This window comes from Bubalus bubalis, chromosome 1, assembly GCF_019923935.1.
Source record: "Bubalus bubalis isolate 160015118507 breed Murrah chromosome 1, NDDB_SH_1, whole genome shotgun sequence".
Lineage (NCBI taxonomy): Eukaryota > Metazoa > Chordata > Mammalia > Artiodactyla > Bovidae > Bubalus > Bubalus bubalis.
In genome coordinates, this window is record NC_059157.1 from 180,338,073 (window position 1) to 180,356,024 (window position 17,952).

Below are 17,952 nucleotides of genomic sequence, written 5' to 3' on the forward strand. Positions count from 1 at the left end.
GGTAAAGCAGCCCCCACGGACTCCCTTAGATTCTGTCCCTTTGGTTGGAGCCCCTCCTCATAACCTTGGGTCTTAATTTTGAATTTTCAACCTTTGGACTGTCTTATTAACCACTGATACCAGCCTCAGGCCATTCATGTCATTCACAAATATGTCAGCTGTTCTCAGCCGTGCCCAGGGCTGAGTTGCACGATGGACCCTAGAGCCACCGTCTTCCAGGTCACCTTGGCCTGTCCGCGCCTGCACCAGGCATGCTTTGAGATGTTCTCCCCAGAGGACGCTCAGCCACGCGTCTGCATCTGGTCTGAATATCAGTCAGGATATCATGACTGGCTTTGTCAAAAGGCTTCCTCCAGTCAAGTAACACCGTGTTACGGCTTCCTGCCGGTCTCGGAGCCCCATTAACAAAGGAAATGAGGTTGGTTTGGCATGACTGGCTCTTGATGAACTCATGTTGGCTCAGCTAATCCCATTTTTTCCCCTTCAAATTGCTCCTCATCAGCCGGTTAATAAATCTGTGAATAATAAATTCTGCTTCACTCCCAATTGGGAGTGTGCAAATTAAGCACGCATTCTCTTTGAATATTAAAATTAAATGGCTCTGAGCCTCCCTCCTGTTCCTTCAGGTGTGTCTTCTTCCCTTCCTATCCACTAAGAAACAGTTTTGATGCAAGATGAGCCAGGCAATTCCTCTTTCCCTGGTCTGATGGCAGTTCCTCAGGAGCAGGTGGTGTGCAGGAGCGGGGGTGACAGGCTGGAGGCACGCCCCTTGTCTGCAGCGTCACCCTGTGCATAGTGGACTTGCCCTCTCACACTGACCTCACTGGTCATATGGCCTTCTCAGTACAAGTAGACATTTCTGCATGGCCCCTTTAGTACTGGAAAGCTGTGTGGGAAAGGGTGTCCAGCCTCAGTCTCAGCCTTGGAAACCCAGTCTTGAGAACAGAGCAAAGGAACCCTCTTCTTCCACTCCCCTAAGCTCACTCTTTCCCTGCATGGATGTGAATCCTTGCAAGCAACCCACTTGCCCCAACTCCTTTATTATATCCATTCATTTCTAGTGACCAGCACTGATCTTACTTGTTTCTGGTTTCCGGACCCAGTTCCCAAGTCTTAAAAACCTGGGCAACAATGCCTGTCTCAAGAGTTCTGACATCTGTCTCATCTGTCTGAATTTCTCAAAGTTTCTGGCTTGAAACTTTGAATGAAAATTGATGTTATTGTGTAATCACCATATCCCAAGTTTTGTTACTGTTATTAGTTTTAATCTGAATAAGACTATTACAAAGTCGATGTTAGTATCTATATCTGTTTCAGAGATGAAGAGACTAAGGTTCTGAGAATTCCCATTTGAACCTGGTCTGTCTGATTTCAAAATATGATTCCTTGCACTGCTCAAGCATGTGACTCTGGCTGTCAACCCCAACTCTGTTCGTTTCTGCTGGTGCAGAATGTTTTCTCTTAGATTCCCAAAATGAAAGTCAGAAGGCACACACCCATAGGAATTGTTGTCTAAGGGGAGGCTTAGTCTAGTTGGAAAAGAACATGTGTTGTCACAGGGGCATGATGGATTGACAAGGAACCCAGCCACTTCTGCTTTGCAAACAGGTCACTTTATAAATGACTTGGAGATCTCCATCATGAGTTTGGACAGCCTGTTCCAGGCCTCCTGGTGGGTGTTGCCAGAGTTCCAGGAAGAACTGTTGAGTAGCCGAATTTAGGAGGATGAGGAAATAGGTCCTTCAGAGTGGAACATTCTGAATGAGGTTCCAGGAGCTTGCTGATAGCCCAGTGAGGCTTGGCACATTGGGTGTGCTTCCAGGAAACTCTCAGGAAGCACCACTGCCTTTTTCTGTTGTACTCTTATGGGCTGCTTCTGAGGTCTTGCTAACCTCCTCCTCCTTTGGTCCTACTCACCCACCAGCAGTGCCCCCTTCTGAGTGGGGAGGTAATGGGTGGCTCTCAAAGTGCTGCCCTCCTGTTTCCTGGCAAGAATTCTCTCTTTCCTCTACTAGAATGACAAGAAAGATTAGTCAAAGGAAAGCCTGCTCCTGCCATGGCCTTCCTGTGTTGCTCAAACCTTCTAGCATCCTCTCATAGCCCCAGTGCTGGATTTTTGTGCAGAGATCCTTATTTAGACCTTTGATAGCCTACTACCTCAGCCTGGCCACACCTGGACTGTGTGTCCTTGAACAGTGAAGAGGCCAGACCTTGGTCTGCCCAGATCCACCCATCTCTGTGGGTCCTGCTCCAGGAAGGTAGCCCTTCCTGCTACTACGTCCCCTCTTTCCAAACTGGAGGAGCCGTTCAGAAATTAGAGCTGAAATTCTGTGTATGTAAATTGTGGGATGAGTCAAAGGGTTGACTGGCATGCAGCTGGGCTGATATGGGGGTAGCTGAAGGAGGGGAGAGGTCCCGGCCTGTTTCTAGTTAGCATCTCACAGCCCTGTGATAACTGGCACAGCTAGATCTCTGGTGTCTTGTGGGAAGAAGAATGTGCTCTGATAAGCTTGAGCTTTCCAGAAGTGGGCCTCAGGGAAGATGGGAAATAGGCTGACAGCCATCTAATGAACACACCTCCCTCCTTCCCTTTCCCAGGCCCCTCAAGTTGGAGGCAGGCAACCCCTGAGACTGTGGCTGGAATTGGTGGGCTTTTCTCTGACCTTATCACAGGATCTGATGTTGGGCAGGTCTGAGGAGGAGGAGGGCAATGAGGTTCTGTAAGTCAGTGGAGAGGACTAGGTGCCTGGCCTTTGCTGAAATGCCCAAAAAACAAAGAGAGGCTGCTCTTGCTTCTTCACATGGGCTGAGCTCCTGAATTCGCTCCAGTGAGGAGGAGTGGATGGGCTGCAGAAAGTTGAGCTCCCCAGTTCTGCCAAAGGGTCCTGATACAAGGTCTTGTCACTCCATCACTGTCTTCTTTTTAAGAGAAGAGCCTAATCTTTTAACTTGTAGAAGACTGTCTTCACCAGAGTGAGCTGGCCATGGCTGCCCTCTGCCCACGCATGGGCTCTTGGAAGGCCCACATTCTGTCTCTGATGCAAACACCTTTTCCACAATAAGTCATGAAGCAGTGGTCTCACCCACCACCACATGCTACTCTACCTGGGTCCAGGACACCCTGCCCCCAGGACAGACAGCTGCCACTTCCCTTCCTGAGGGTGGTGCTCCCAGGTGGAGGAACTTCTCGTTCCCTTTCACCTGTGTCAGAGCCTGGTCAGGGTGGGGTGGCCCCATTTAGGGCTGGCATAAGGAAAAGAAAGTTTGTTGGGAGACCTTGAATCAATTTGGAGTGCAGAATGGTCCAAGAGGAACTCAGTAGACTTGGATTTAACTGGGGCCAATTGATTATTTTTGAAAATGCGCATGTTTAATAAAGGCAGTTTCTGACAGGTAATCTAACATTCTAAAAGTTAATGTAAAACAGTTAAAAGATCCCCAGAGAATTTTGCTTCCTGGACACTTCATTAGGTAAAATTTCATGAGGATTTTTGTGGCCTTGGTGCACCATGCAACATGCTATGTAAAGGCTTAATAAGCCAGTCAACATTTTTATGAGCTTTGATCACTGTTAAATGGCTCACAGAAAAATAATTTTGCCAGCAACAATGTTCTAATGAATGTGACTTTAGTCAAATAATAAGAATCAGTAAAATTAAAAACAAGAACTCTTAAAAGAAGCACTTTTTCTCTGGCCCTTTGTTTCTCAGGCTCCTGCTCCCATACAACCAGCCTGGCCTTGTGTATCTGCTGCACACCCGCCCTGGGCTGAGCAATCCTGTGCTCACAGCCGTGGATTGGACCAGCAACCCCTGCCTGCCTCTCACGTAGCATGCAGCCTCACCTGTTTTACTATCCAAGTAGCTCTTGGCTGGGTCAATTCCGCTATTTCCACATGGGTCTTGAACACTGGTTAATCTCCCCTTCTTGATCATGACCCTCTGGGTTCTCATTAGGTTGTAATCCAGGCCCCTTCACGGGACACAGTAGCCCTCCAGGGCTGGCCAGGCCTCACCATAGTGGTGTTTGCACACTGACCCCACCAAACCTCTGCGCTCTTCCCTTCTGTCTCTTCCCATTGAGTCTTCTCAGTGCAGAGCCCATGTCCTCCAGGAATCCTTCCCAAATCCTCTCCCCAGTGAGCCTGGGTTTGGCGCCTCCCCCACATGCTCCCTGGTACACTTTCCTTTCCAGCTCAGTGGATGTGAGTGTGCATGCTAGTCACCCCAGTTGTGTCCGACTCTTTGTGACCATGGACTGTAGCCTGCGAGGCTCCTCTGTCCCTGGGATTCTTCAGGCAAGAACACTGGAGTGGGTTGCTGTGCCCTCCTCCAGGGTATGTTCCCGACCCAGGAATCAAACCCACATCTCTTGCATTGGTAGGTAGGTTCTTTATTGCTACTGCTACCTGGGAGCCCAACTCAGTGGATACCAGGCTGTATTTTTTTATTGTGGTAAACTATACATAACATAAAATTTGCCATTTTAATGTGTCCAGTTCAGGGCATTAAACACTTTCATGCTATTGTACAACCATTCTTCCCATCCATCTCCAGAACGTTTGCATCTTTCCCAACGGAAACTGTACTCCTTAAACACTAACTCCCTCTTCCTCCCCTTCCCATCCCCTGCCTGGCAACCACCATTCTGCTTTCTGTCTCTATGAATTTATCTATTCTAGGGTCCTCATGTAAATGGAATCATGCAATATTTGTAGTTTTGTGTCAGGCTCATTTCAGTGAGCCTGACTTCAAGGTTCATTCATTTTGCAATGGAGCAGGTGTGTAAGGCTCAGTGTTATTCCATTGTATGTGTGTGTCACATTATGTTTATCCATTCATCCGTTGATGGACATTTGCATCATTTCCCCCTTTTGGCTATTGCAGATAATCTTGCTATGAACATTGGTGTACAAATATCTCTTCAAGTCCCAGCTTTGATTTCTTTTGGGCAAATACCCAGAGTGGTATTTGGATAAAATACTATTTACCCAAAGTGTAAATGCTGGATAATATGGTAGTTCAATTTTTAACTTTTTGAAGAACTATACTGTTTGCCACACTGACTGCACTATTTTACATACTTACTAGCAGTGCCCAGCATTTGTTTTCTGTTTTTCGAAGGGTGGCAAGTGGTATTTCAATGGGATTTTTATTTGACCAATATTTTGACAATATCGTGGTTGCTTCTTTGATGATGAGTGTCCCACAGCAGTCAGAGGCTTTGGAATGGCAGCTCCTGGGCTTGTCTCAGTCATCCCAGCAGAGCACCTGCCCCCAATCACGCTTGACCAAGTAACTGAACAGCCAAGAGTGAGGCAGGCATCGTCCATGGAAGCTGACAAGCCTGGGTGTGGTTCTTCAGTGGCTGCCCTGGGAGCAGGGGGCAGTGCTTCCCACCTCTTTCCCAGTGTGGTCCTTTGCCACCTAGCGCAAAAGGGAGGCCTGGTCCTGCCACCCCATAGCTGATAAGACAACACTGAGAGGGAGCTTTTGTCACACCTAGACAGGGACAGGCAGCTTAGCCAAGCACATTTGCAAGTGACTCCAAACTTTGCTCATTTTCTCATACAAAATCTACTTGAAATTCGTTTGAATCTTCTGAGAACAAATGCCCATTTGAGAACTTGGTGGCAGCTTTTTTATTTATCAGTCCTTTAGACATGCTTCAGCTCAAAATTGGCAGAAGGAGGTGAGCAGGGCGTGTGTGCCGACTGAGAGACCACAGAGCTGCACCTGGCCAGTTGGGTTAGAAGGTGGCCCAGGTCAGGCGGCCTGCTCTGGCCTCATTCCTGAACCTGTCCAAATGGTCTTCAGAAGGGTAGTGGGGTCTTTTTCTAAAGACTAGCACAGCCCACCTGTGTAAATGCTCATCAGCTGGGGTGTCCCAGTGGCTGCCACATTGAGGGCCCAAAGTAAGCTGTGAGCTCACCAGCAACCACCCACCTCTGTGCGTGGCCCCTTCCCTGGAATCCTCTGAGGTCTTTCAAAGTCAAGGTCACAGATGTAGGGAGTCAGATTCAGGACTAGGACCCAGATCCCAGGCCCCCAGTCCAGCCATTCCAACATCTATGGGTCTTGCCTGCCCATGGCCAGCTGGGCCTCCTCCTGGGGGTGGGCATGAGTCTGCCAGCACCACACCTCTGGTTCTGAGAGCTGGACATGGGGCAGTGTTGGTGACAGGGTTCCTGAGCGCAGTGAAGGGCTTTCCTCCTTCTCAGCAGGAACATTTCCCAGTTTTGTGCTTCCAGACTAAAGTGGAGTCAGGCCTCGCAGCACCACTGGGTCATCCCAGCCTTCCTACAAGGGGCCAGCACAGCCGTCAGCCACGCTGACTGACCAGCGGGTCTGACTTTTCATGCCTGCTCCCTTCTGGAACTATTGCCTTCTAGCCCTTTAGTGACCCACAGGAGCTGTCCCTATCTAGCCACATTATGGTCTCTGCCTAAAGGGAAATTGAAGCTCAGAGAGGGTCAGAGACTTGCTTAAGATCACACAGCTACTTAGGGCTAAAATCAATTTTTCTTTCTTTATTATTATTTTTTTTTTATGGTAGACTATATCTTTTATTTTTTTTCTTCTTTTTTTTTTAAATTTTATTTTATTTTTAAACTTTACAATATTGTATTAGTTTTGCCAAATATCGAAATGAATCCGCCACAGGTATACCTGTGTTCCCCATCCTGAACCCTCCTCCCTCCCCCCTCCCCATACCCCCACTCTGGGTCGTCCCAGTGCACCAGCCCCAAGCATCCAGTATCATGCATCAAACCTGGAATGGCGACTCGTTTCATACATGATATTATACATGTTAAAAAATGCCTTTATTGAGATGTGATGGAACGTAAAGTGTTATACATATTAATATATAAAACTTAATGAGTTTAAGTATACACCCATGAAATTGTCATCACCGTCAAAGCATATCCATCATGTCCCCAAATTTCCTTTAATAATAATAATTATTATTGTGTGTGTGTGTGTTAAGAACACTTAAGATCTACCCTGTAAGTAAATGTTGAGTCTACAATGTGGTATTGTTATCTATAGGCACTATGCCATCTAGCAGATCTCTAGAACTTCTCTGACAGAACTGAAGCTTCTTACTCTTCACCATCGCCTCCCCTTTCCCCTTCCCCTGGTCCCTGGCAACCACCATTCTGCTCCCTGCTTCTATATATTTGACTAGTTTAGATTCCATGTATAGTGAGATCATACAGTATTTGTCTTTCTGTGTTTGGCTAATTTCACCAAAACCAATTTCTTCACTCTTTATACTCTGCTTGTTTTGTCTCTTTGTCTCGGATTTCAGTAGAACTCCCAGCAGCCAGCCCTTCCAGGATACCTCTCTCTGGGAGGAGGTTCCCAGCCACCTACAGAGATCAGAGGGCTCATGTGCTTGAATGTAACTAGAGAGGAGCAGAGGAATCACCCCAGACCTGCCTCCACCATCCCTGCAAAACCTGTGTTGGATCTTTTCAGAGCTGCCATTTCAGACTTGATTTCATTAAGGACTTTGAATCAGGCACACTTGGGTTCAAATGCCAGCTCTGCCCCAAAGCAGCCACTTAGATGGGCCAGTAACCTCTAAGCGGGACACAAAGTACGTCACAGCCTTGGCAGTGTCTGCGTGTGCAGTAAGTGAAAGTTTTAAAATTCTGGTGCTGGAATTTGGGTCTCTACAGTACAGCATGTAAGTCAGAGAAAAGCCCAGCACTCCAGCAAGGAGAGGCCTCGGGGAAGATGGGTGTCAGAGAAACTTGGCCCTGGTGTGAAGCACACCTCTGCAGGCCCAGGGCAACGGCTCTGGAACCAAGAAATAAGAAGTGGGAACAATTGTTAAATTTTGGCTATATACTTTTTATGAAAAATATTTTTAATTGAAAAGTTTTCACTGTTGCTTTATTTCAAAAGCATCATGTGTTCCTTATAGAAAAATTAGAAAGTACACCGAGGCAAACACACACGCATGCAAAGATGCCACAATCCCATCACCCTGGGACAGCCATGGTCTTCCAGTTTTTCTCTGCATATTCAATCAGATCACATAAGTTTTATAAATTAGGGATCATGTTCTTCTCCAAACTACTAGGTATTTTTTGAATCTACAAGATGTTATAGCTTCCTTCCCATGTCAGCAAAGCTACATCCCTCTAAGAGTCTGTCTCCCACTTACCCCTGTGGTTGGACCACTCTACCCAAACCCCATACCCTGCACTGAAAGGCAGGATAATGGGTGGGATGGAGGGACACTAACCAAAGGGGCTGGGCGCTGGCCTGGGTACACAGAGCTTCCTTGCATGCAGCTACTATCAGGTCTGGACGACCTTGACCAGATGACATCTTGGCCTCCTTTGCTTTTACTGAGCGGGCCTCCCTGATTGATGAGGGGACCCCCAAGCCAGCAGTTTTCACACGTGTTCAACACAAACTCCAGTGAAGAGGAAGGGAGATGGGGAGGCCTGGCTGGATGAAGCATGTGTGTCTGGTGAAAAGGAGGGGAAATGAGATGAGGAGGGCAGACCCCTCACCAGCCCCACCGCCCAGAGCAGCCCTGAGCTCAACAGCACCAGGCAGAGTCGAGGAGGATGGACAGATCTTGTCCACGGCCCTCATGGTTCCTCTCCACGGGACTCTGAGGTCCACCCAGCTCGGAGCTCTGTCCTCTCTGAAAGGACAAATGAGAGTGAAACTGAACCCCACGGAGCAGGGTCAGGGATGTTAGTGGTTTCCATTGGCCTCTTCAAGGCTGGGAAAGAAGGCATCTCGTGGAAAGGAGCCCTCAGAGCCTTGGAGAGCTGGCAGTGCTGTCTGTTTAGCGTGGGCCAAATTGGAAACAGCAGCATGGGAACAGCAGGCCAGCCTGGCCAGGTCCCCAAAGCCACGGGCACTGGTGCCCACGGGCCACACTGGGGCCTCTGGGGCCCTCACAGTAGGTGCAGCCTGGCCCCTCTGGTGGGTGCAGCCTCAGCCCCTATCTGGAACAGGAAGTTTGAACCAGAGGGTGTCAAAATCCCTTTAGCATCCCAAATTCTTGATCCTTGGCCAGACTGGGTAGCACGTTCAATGCCTTTGGCAGTAAGGCTCCCTAGTGTGACCCAATGTGTGGCTTATCCAAGAGGGAGAATTCTGGGAGTCATGACCCCTGGGAGCCTTCCAGGCTGCAGGCGACACCGTCTTCTGGGGTACAGAATGACTTCTGTCTCGCTAAAGAGAAAACACATCTTGGGGGCCTGAGCCTGAGGCTGCCCACAGGGGCGCTGAAGGCCCATAGGCCTGGATATGGATCTTGGCTCCCCATTTCCCCGCTGGATGGCCTTGCCTCCAGGGCAGAAGCTTTGTGTTACTAACACCACCCCCCTGCCAGTACCCAGAGAGGGGAAAGAACGGTCCCCCAGAAGAGGAAGATGCCTCTCCTACCCGATGAGGGCTAGGTCCCCTTAGAGCAGGGAGTCCGCCTCTCCCCTCCTCTCACCATTGTTTCTAGAGCCACTCCAAGAAGGCCTGGGAGAAAGGCCGGGTTTAGAGGCCCCAGCAGGACACCAGGGTGGCGGTGACGGGTGTGTGCTCTCCCATTTCAGGGAACAGCAGCCACCTCCAGACCGAGCTCTGTCAGAAATCCTGGCAGGGCCCGCCCCCCAGCAAGTGCCACGGCAGCCCCCAGGACTCTCAGAAAGAGACCAGCAGCATGTGGGGCCTGATGGTGATCGCCCAGCTACTGGCAGGCATCGGCACGGTGCCCATCCAACCATTTGGGATCTCCTACGTGGATGACTTCTCGGAGCCCAACAACTCGCCCCTGTACATCTGTGAGTCAGGCTTGAAGAGGGCTTGGGGTGGGGGCGGGTCCTCACGTGGCACAGCCAAGGCATACAGAGGTCTGGGGACCTGACGCACCTTGTTTGAGTCCCAGCCCAGGCAGCAGCTTTTCACCAGCAGGACGGGGCCCACGGTCTCTGTGCGCTGGAGCCGTGGGAGTCCCCGAGGGGATCTGCATGACCCCTTGGTCCCGGGCCAGGAACAGGGCAGCTCCTTGACCAGCAGTACGTGGTCAAGTATCTGGTCAAGGTACTGGTCAGGAGCAGTACCACTGCTTTCCAGACCAGGCACCGGCCAGCACACGTGTCTTCTGAGCCACCCACAGGACAAGTTGGCCTCATAGAAAAACATGCAAAATAGATGAAGTGAAAGTGACATCGCTCAGTCGAGTCCGACTCTTTGCAACCCCATGGACTATAGCCTACCAGGCTCCTCCATCCATGGGATTTTCCAGGAAAGAATACTGGAGTGCGCTGCCATTTCCTTCTCCAGGGGATCTTCCCAACCCAGGTATCAAACCCAGGTCTCCTACATTGCAGACAGACACTTTACCGTCTGAGCCACCAGGGAAGCCCAAAATAGATAGCAGATGACCAAATTCTTCCCTTAGAACAAGCCACACTGAGCATCCTCAGGGCCCAGACCAGACAGGCCACATCCAGAGGCTCTGTGGCCCACAGCTCCCACCACTGCTGTTACATCATACCTGCAGGGAGCCTTGCCCCCAGCCCACGCCTGGGTCTTCATCCGTAAATGCCCAGGAGGCCGCTTCTCTCCCAGTAAGCAGATCGCTCTGGCATCTAGCCAGAGGAGAAGCAGCTTGGGTTCCGCACCTTCCAGGGTCTCGAGTGGCTCTGGCATTGTCTGTGGGAAATGCTACAGGTGTGGACTTGTCAGGGCCAGGGGACAGACTGGGGAACGTCCTGGGAACCCCCTTGGTGAGAGAAAGAGCCCGGGTGCCACCCTCAGTCCTCTCAGCCCCCTCAGCATCTTTTCTCTCTCCCCTCTCTAGCCATCCTGTTTGCCATCGCCGTGTTTGGACCAGCTTTCGGGTACCTGCTGGGCTCGGTCATGCTGCAGATCTTTGTAGACTATGGCAGGGTGGACACAGGTGAGTGTGTGCCAGGGCTCCCTCGCCCCAACTCCCTCCCTCCCACCTGCAGTCGTCAGCCGGCCTCAGATAGTGGAGAGCAGACAGCATGTACCTCCTCTCTCTCCAGGGCCAGGCTTTATGATGGAGTGGGGGTTGCCACTGAAGAAAACACACTTTCTTCCCTAAGAAAACATACTTTCTGCAGTGGGAAACCTTGAGACCTGGGCAGGGCCTCAGGTGTTGCCATCACAGCTGCCTTCTGAGGTCGTGGTGTTAAAAATAACTCTATAATTCTTTGATTCTAAGATGGCTTTGATTGTTTAAAAATTTTGAGAAGACTTCTTTAAGGGAAAGGAAGAAGCAGTATGTGAAATATACACATGGCTTATGACTCCCACCCAGAAGAGTGTAACCGAGTTTAACCATGTGGACACAGATAGCAGAGAACCTGTGTCTAATCCTGGTTCCACCTCTACTAGCTGAATTCTTGGGCACAAACCTTCATCTTCCTATGCCTCAGTTCCTCATCTGTAAAATGGGGCTAATGATAGTGAAATAAAGTTGCTGTGATGTTTAAAAATGGCTGATATATACTGAGGCTGACAGAAGCGAGCTATTAACAAAATGATATGGATTAAGCCTCTCTATCTCAGGATGAGAAAATACAATCCACAGACAAGAGCACATGTACTGAGTTAACCATTCAGGGAGGCGACCCCGGGAAGAATCCGACAAGGGCATATGGCTGTTGTAAGCCTGCCCGACACCCCTCAGCCTCCTGCAAGGCAGAGAGGGCCAGCACCATAACAGAGGGACAGGCAAAGTGCTTTGGCACTTCCAAGGCCAGAAAAGCGCTTCTGCGTGAGGTGATGAGGGAGGGCCTCCCAGGGAGATCATGCGTGTCTCCATCCCATGTGAGTGGAAATTCCACAGCTGGTGGTGGCTGGTGGCAGAGGCCTTCCCAGGTAGAGGAAACCATCTGGACAAAGTCAAGACAGGGAATGCACGGGGAGTGTGTGTGTGGTATGTAAATTCCCGCAGGCCTGATGTGGCTGGAAGGCAGGTCTGCCAGACCCTCAGAAATAACATCCCCACCCCAGTGCCCGGTGCTCAGATCAGAGCCTGCCTGTCTCACAAAGAATGTGGGCAATCATGCTGCCAGACACCACAGACTCCTGACCTTGGGACTGTCAGACCACAGTGTCATCCGCTCAGTGTCATCCACCTATACTTCAAATCAAAGGGCAAAGCTGGAGGAGCTGTCTGCTCGGGGTCAAGCCATGCTTGCCCTTCATTGGCACTTCCTGAGCTGGGTCCTAGCTCTTCATTACCCAAAGAGACTGGCACCTGAGCTCCCAGTCCACCAGGGGCAGGGCCCAGGACAGTGTTCTCCCTCTTCTCCCTCCCTGCATGCCCATGTAGCTTCTTTACTTACAAAGAGAAACACAACAGCAGACCCTTGGATGTGGATGGGAGACTGCACAGGAGAAAGCATCTGCTTACCCAAGAGCCTACTCTGTTCATGGCGGTTTTTTGAGTTTCTAAGAATTGCGAGGCCTCCTTCTTTAGGGGTTAACAAAAGTGGGAGGCAGAGCACTCAGTTACTAAGAGTGCAGGTTTGGAAACCAGGAATGCATGGGTTTGAAACTGGCCAATGAAATGGTGCTTGCAGGGCAAGGTTAACCTTGCTGATCCTCCCACAGGCCTCTGTTCTCTGGGAAGAGAGAGAGGATGTTGTCTTGACCAAGGTGCTAGTTCCCTTGATAAGTAAAGTGAGATCATGCATTCATCCAACAAATACTTGTGTCCTGTGCTTTCTCTTCAGCTTCGGTTAACTTGAGCCCTGGAGACCCCCGATGGATAGGAGCCTGGTGGTTGGGCCTGCTCATTTCCTCTGCCTGCTTGGTTGTCACTTCTTTCCCCTTCTTCTTCTTTCCTCGAGCAATACCCACAAAAATGGAGGTAAGCTTCTGAGAACCCACAATTCTACCTATTATAAGAGTTTCCTAAAAGGAGGTACTGTGTCAGTCATTTAGTCCTGTCTGACTTTTTGAGACCCCATGGACTACAGCCTGCCGGGCTCCTCTATCCATGGAATTTTCCAGGCAAGAATACTGGAGTGGTTTGCCATTTCCTTCTCCAGGGGATCTTCCTGACTCAGGGATCAAACCTGGGTCTCCCACACTGCAGGTAGGTTCTTTACCATCTGAGCCACCAGGAGGTATGGAGGGGTAGATAATAAAGCTGAGAAGTTTCAGTAAGTTAATTCTGGGTGAAATCTAATCAAGTTTCTTGATGCAGGACTTCTCAGAGGCTTTGAAAGGTGAGCGTGCTTGTGAATTTCCCAAAGATGTGATTTAATCAGTGTTCCCTCACCATGGTAGCATCTCAGGGATTAGGAGGGCTCCAGGAAATATAGTCTGGGGAAGTTCTGAGTTATCTAAAGTGAGATAAAGAACTAAGAGTCAATAAAAATTGAATATGTGACCTGGAGCAGTTGACTTTTGCATGTAATAGGGCTGGTCATGTCTAATCCTAAAGGACTGAGTAAAAAAGACATTCCTAGTGCTGAAGAGTGTGAGATTGGGCTGAGAGTGGAGCATACTTTGAGCAGACTGACCTGCATGCATCTTCCAGTCATATCTATTGGGGAAAAAAATCAGGGAAGGATGAGATTGGAAAACAGTGGGGAGAAGTCTGAGTGAGGGCCTTGACATTAGCCTGAAGGATCTGAAACTTGTTCTGATCTCATGAAGTTCTAAGTGACTGGAGCCCACTTGGGTGACAGCTACATGAGGTTGTGGTTGGGGAGTCGGGAAGGAATGAAGGCTGGAGATATGATGAAGCCAGTGTAGAGATGATACAGCTGAGGACCAGGGCCGTGGCTGCCAGGCACCTGAAACAGGGCAGTATAGATGTCCTTGGAAGGGTTGCTCAGAAGGACTTAGCCATAAGCAGCTAAAGTTTGTGCCAAGGCTTAGAGCCAGAGGCTAAGCTGGACATTCTGCAATAAGGTGTGTGAGACTGGGTGAAATCTAGGCCCGGCCGGGGCGGGGCTGGGGCAGGGATAGACGGCCTCAACTTGTCTTGAAGAAGAATTTCAAAGTGTGGCAGTACATTATCGTGATGCTGGAGTCGGACAAACCTGAGTCTGAATCTAGCTCTGCTACTTCTAAACTAGCTGAGAGATCCTAGGCAAGTTTTCTTGCTCCTAAGTTTCATCTACTTTAAAGTACTGGCGATAGAGACTTCTCTGGTGGTCCCATGGTTAAGAATCTGTGCTCTCAATGATTCCTGGTCTAGGAACTAAGATTCAACATGCCGCAACTAAGACCTGGCAGAGCTGAATAAGTAAATAAAAATAAATACAAAAGTACTGGAGATAAGAGCACCTATCTCAGGAGGAGGTTGTGAGGAATGGGACAGTGTATGCAGAATGCTGGGCACGGGGCCCACCATGGAGGAAGCATGACATAAGTGGGAGCGCCTGCACCTGGTGATGAGTCTGCAGGGGGATCCCAACAGTGTCTGAGCTCGGGGGCCTTGCATGTTTAGTGGTTCAGAGCTGGGCCTCCGGCTGCAGCTGACAAGTTCAGAAGTGGAAGGCGAGTTCACTGAGAGGGTTTGCACAGAAAGTGCAGGCTAAGAGGCAGGTCAGAGCCTTGGACAGGATCCAACTTCGGGCCCAGAAGAATGAAGGGACTCCACAGAGGAGACTGAAAGAGAGAACTGGGAACAGAGGTCATTATAGACCAGAGTGTCCCAGAGGCCCATAGCTCCTGGAACCTGAGGGCAAGGAAGAAGTGTAGTCATGACAGACAGACAAAGGCTGATGTTCACTCATGCCTCTTGGCATCAGCCAACAGTTAGATATGAAATAATATGCACAGATATGAAATCATATCTGGGAGGCCCTAGCGTGGATGCATTCTGGCCAGTGGCCAAAGCACCAAGCTCACTGACATGCATGTGGTGACTGCTTTGGACACCCTTCCACACACTACCAGGGTGGCTGAGCACCACCCTGCCATGAGCCACTAAGACCAGAAGGATCAAGGGCCTGGGAAAGATGGCTGTAAGGAACCTGTTAACATTCAAGGATGCCATTAACACTCACCCCCTTTGCTGCCTTCAGAGGACTCATCCCATGGTGGATGAAGCAAGGAAGATGGAAGAGGCCAAGTCAAGAAGATCCCTGGTGGATTTCATTAAAAGTAACTGAGTGACCTGGCAGTCCTGGGTGGGCTGGTTTGGGGTGGGGGTGGTCTAGGTTCACCTGGCCCATGTGGGATTGGGTGTGGTGAGGGGCAGTAAGAGCAACACTGGCCCATCCCTTCATGAGAGGTTCTGCCAACTGCTGCTTTGCAGAGAGCAGGAGACCCAAAATCAGGCAGAGGCAGCCGCGCCCTCATGGTCTGGCCCACGTTCTCCTCTCTCTTCCCTTCACATGGATGCGGCTGTCCTGTGTAATCACCCGCCACCTGATTTCTTCCAGGCCCGTCCTCATTTTATTTAGCCCATGAGCATGTTGAGTGGATCCTGAGTGGCTCTGTGCCCCCAGCTGGCCACTGAGCAGCTTGGGGCCGGGGTTTCTGTCCGGAGGAAGAGAGGGGAGCTGCCGGGGGGGCAGGAAGGGCAGAGGTCAGGCTTACGGAGCCCAGTGACCACTGCCTGGAGGTGCAGCCCTGACAGCAGTCTGTCCACAGGATTCCCCCGCATCTTCCTGAGGCTCCTGATGAACCCACTCTTCATGCTGGTGGTCCTGGCCCAGTGCACCTTTTCCTCCGTCATCGCCGGCCTTTCTACCTTCCTCAACAAGTTCCTGGAGAAGCAGTACGGCGCCTCCGCAGCCTATGCCAACTTCCTCATCGGTGAGTCCCCAGGGCTGCCACAGCCGGGCCTTCCCCCGTTCATCCAGGGAGGTGCGCCACCAGACCGGATAAGGGCAGGAGCCAGCGGGTTCTTGCCCAGGAGAAAGGATTTTAAGGACATTTTTCCTGGTTGGCAATCCAGAATGTTCTTGGCAGCTTTCTTGGGCCCCTATAATTCTGGGCAGGAGTGGGTGGAGGTTGGGGGCTGCTTCCTCCCTGTCAGAGGGGCTGAAAGCCTGACTGTCTCCCAGAGGCTCTGACATCATCAAGGACAAGAGAGGAAAAAGCACAGATTGAGCTGGGGGCTAGGCAAGATGCTGCTGGGTGTTTTTCTTCTCCAAGGGCTTGAAGACATTCACCTGGATAAGGACTGTGGGGCCCAGTGATTCTCAAGCCCCTATACTTTAGGCTCCCCAGGAGAACTTTAAGAAATACAGATGCCCAGGCCCCACCTTCGAGCAGTGAAAGCAGAATCTCTGGCAGAGGGTGCCAGCATCCAGCACCTGTGTTTTTGGCAGCTGAGGTTGCAAAATACTGATGCAGTCCCATCAAGTACCCAAGGGAATAATGGGGGCCAATTCACTGGTGAACTTGACCGTGTGGATGTGGCAGGGTGGTCAGGGCATGACCCCTGACCTCCTGTGTGGCTCTTGGCTGTGACTTCGCCCTTCTAGCCTTTGGCCTCTGACTAGCACATCAAGCAGGAAGCACCACCAGGGCCTTGCTAACCCCCTGTGGTTACAGTGCAGTAAAGGGCCAGGTAATGAAAGGCTTAATAAGGGCTTCCCAGGTGGCTCAGCGGTTAAAGAATCTGCCTGCAATGCAGGAGGTGCAGGAGACTTGGGTTCAATTCCTGGGTCCAGAAGACCCCCTGAAGGAGGGCATGGCAACCCACTCCAGTATTATTGCCTGGAGAGTACTATGGACAGAGGAGCCTGCCTGCAGTCCACGGGATCACAAAGAATTGGATGCAACTATGCACGCACAGAGTTATTTGGGCTTCCCTGGTGATTCAGACTATGAAGAATCTCCCTGCAATGCAGGAGACCCAGCTTCTATCCCTGGGTAAGGAAGATCCACTGGAGAAGGGAATGGCTACCCACTCCAGTATTCTTGCCTAGAGAATCCCATAGACAGAGGAGCCTAGTAGGCTAGAGTCCATGGGGTCACAAAGAGTTGGACATGACTGAGGAACTAACACTTTCACTTTCTAATAAATGCACATTCAACCCACATGTCTGGTTGTAAGGGTCCCACTTCTTTCTTTACTGTTTGCACCAGCAGAGCAATCCTCCACGTCAAGATAACTCTGTCAGTATGCCAGGCAAACAGTAAATGCTCACTTAATGTCATCTATTACTGTTGCAATTAAACATATTGAATGTCCCTTCAGGAAGCCATGCCCCCTTCTCAGTGGTCCACATTAGCACTCCAAGGCCTATGTGCCCAGACCAGCTTCTCTCTGCCTGTAGGTGCTGTGAACCTCCCTGCTGCGGCCTTGGGGATGCTGCTTGGAGGGATCCTCATGAAGCGCTGTGCTTTCTCTCTGCAAACCATTCCCCGTGTAGCTGCCACCATCATCATCATCTCCATGATCCTTTGTGCCCCTCTGTTCTTCATGGGCTGCTCCACCCCGCTCGTGGCGGAGGTCTACCCCCCCAGGTAAGGGAAGCGAGGGTAAGGAGTCCAGAACTTGCAGGTGGCTGCCACATCTTCTTTCTGCTTCTTCAACTGTCCTCTCTCCTTTTCCCTTGTTGATCTGATCTCGTATGTGGCAACTGAGAAAGCCAGGTCTTAGTGTGCTCAATTATGAGAAGAAATCAGAGAGTGCTAGTGGGCCACTAGCAATCAGGATTAGCGTTCTGCATTTTAAGAAGCACCAGAAACTGATTTGTTTGGTTTCAAGATGAATCTGTAGTGCTGTGAGCCTCAGGAACCAGGAAATAGCTATGTTTAGCATCTGCTCTCTACCAGCTAGAATTACAGAGTCTTATTGAGCTGCTGAGGAAAGATGAGAGACAGAGACTTGAAAAGGTTTGGAGAAGAACAATGAAAGTGATGGCAGACTTAAAAAATTAGGGCAGGTGAGGAAGAGGGCAGGTAAAGGATACCTGTCGGCTTGCATAAAGCGACATGGTTTTAAGTTCTAAGTTTGGCTTCATGTTCAGGA

At 50.2% G+C, this 17,952-nt stretch overlaps 1 protein-coding gene across 1 annotated transcript in view; it reads left to right on the top strand.

The window, feature by feature from the left end:
* Positions 1–17,952, top strand: part of SLCO2A1 (solute carrier organic anion transporter family member 2A1) — an 87,771-nt gene that overhangs the window by 56,328 nt on the left and 13,491 nt on the right. Inside the window, exons 4-9 of the mRNA XM_006051420.4 lie at positions 9,581–9,808; positions 10,831–10,929; positions 12,737–12,873; positions 15,047–15,125; positions 15,618–15,782; positions 17,255–17,444. Of these exons, the coding sequence (XP_006051482.2) occupies positions 9,581–9,808; positions 10,831–10,929; positions 12,737–12,873; positions 15,047–15,125; positions 15,618–15,782; positions 17,255–17,444 (898 nt within the window). The remainder of the gene's footprint in view (positions 1–9,580; positions 9,809–10,830; positions 10,930–12,736; positions 12,874–15,046; positions 15,126–15,617; positions 15,783–17,254; positions 17,445–17,952) is intronic.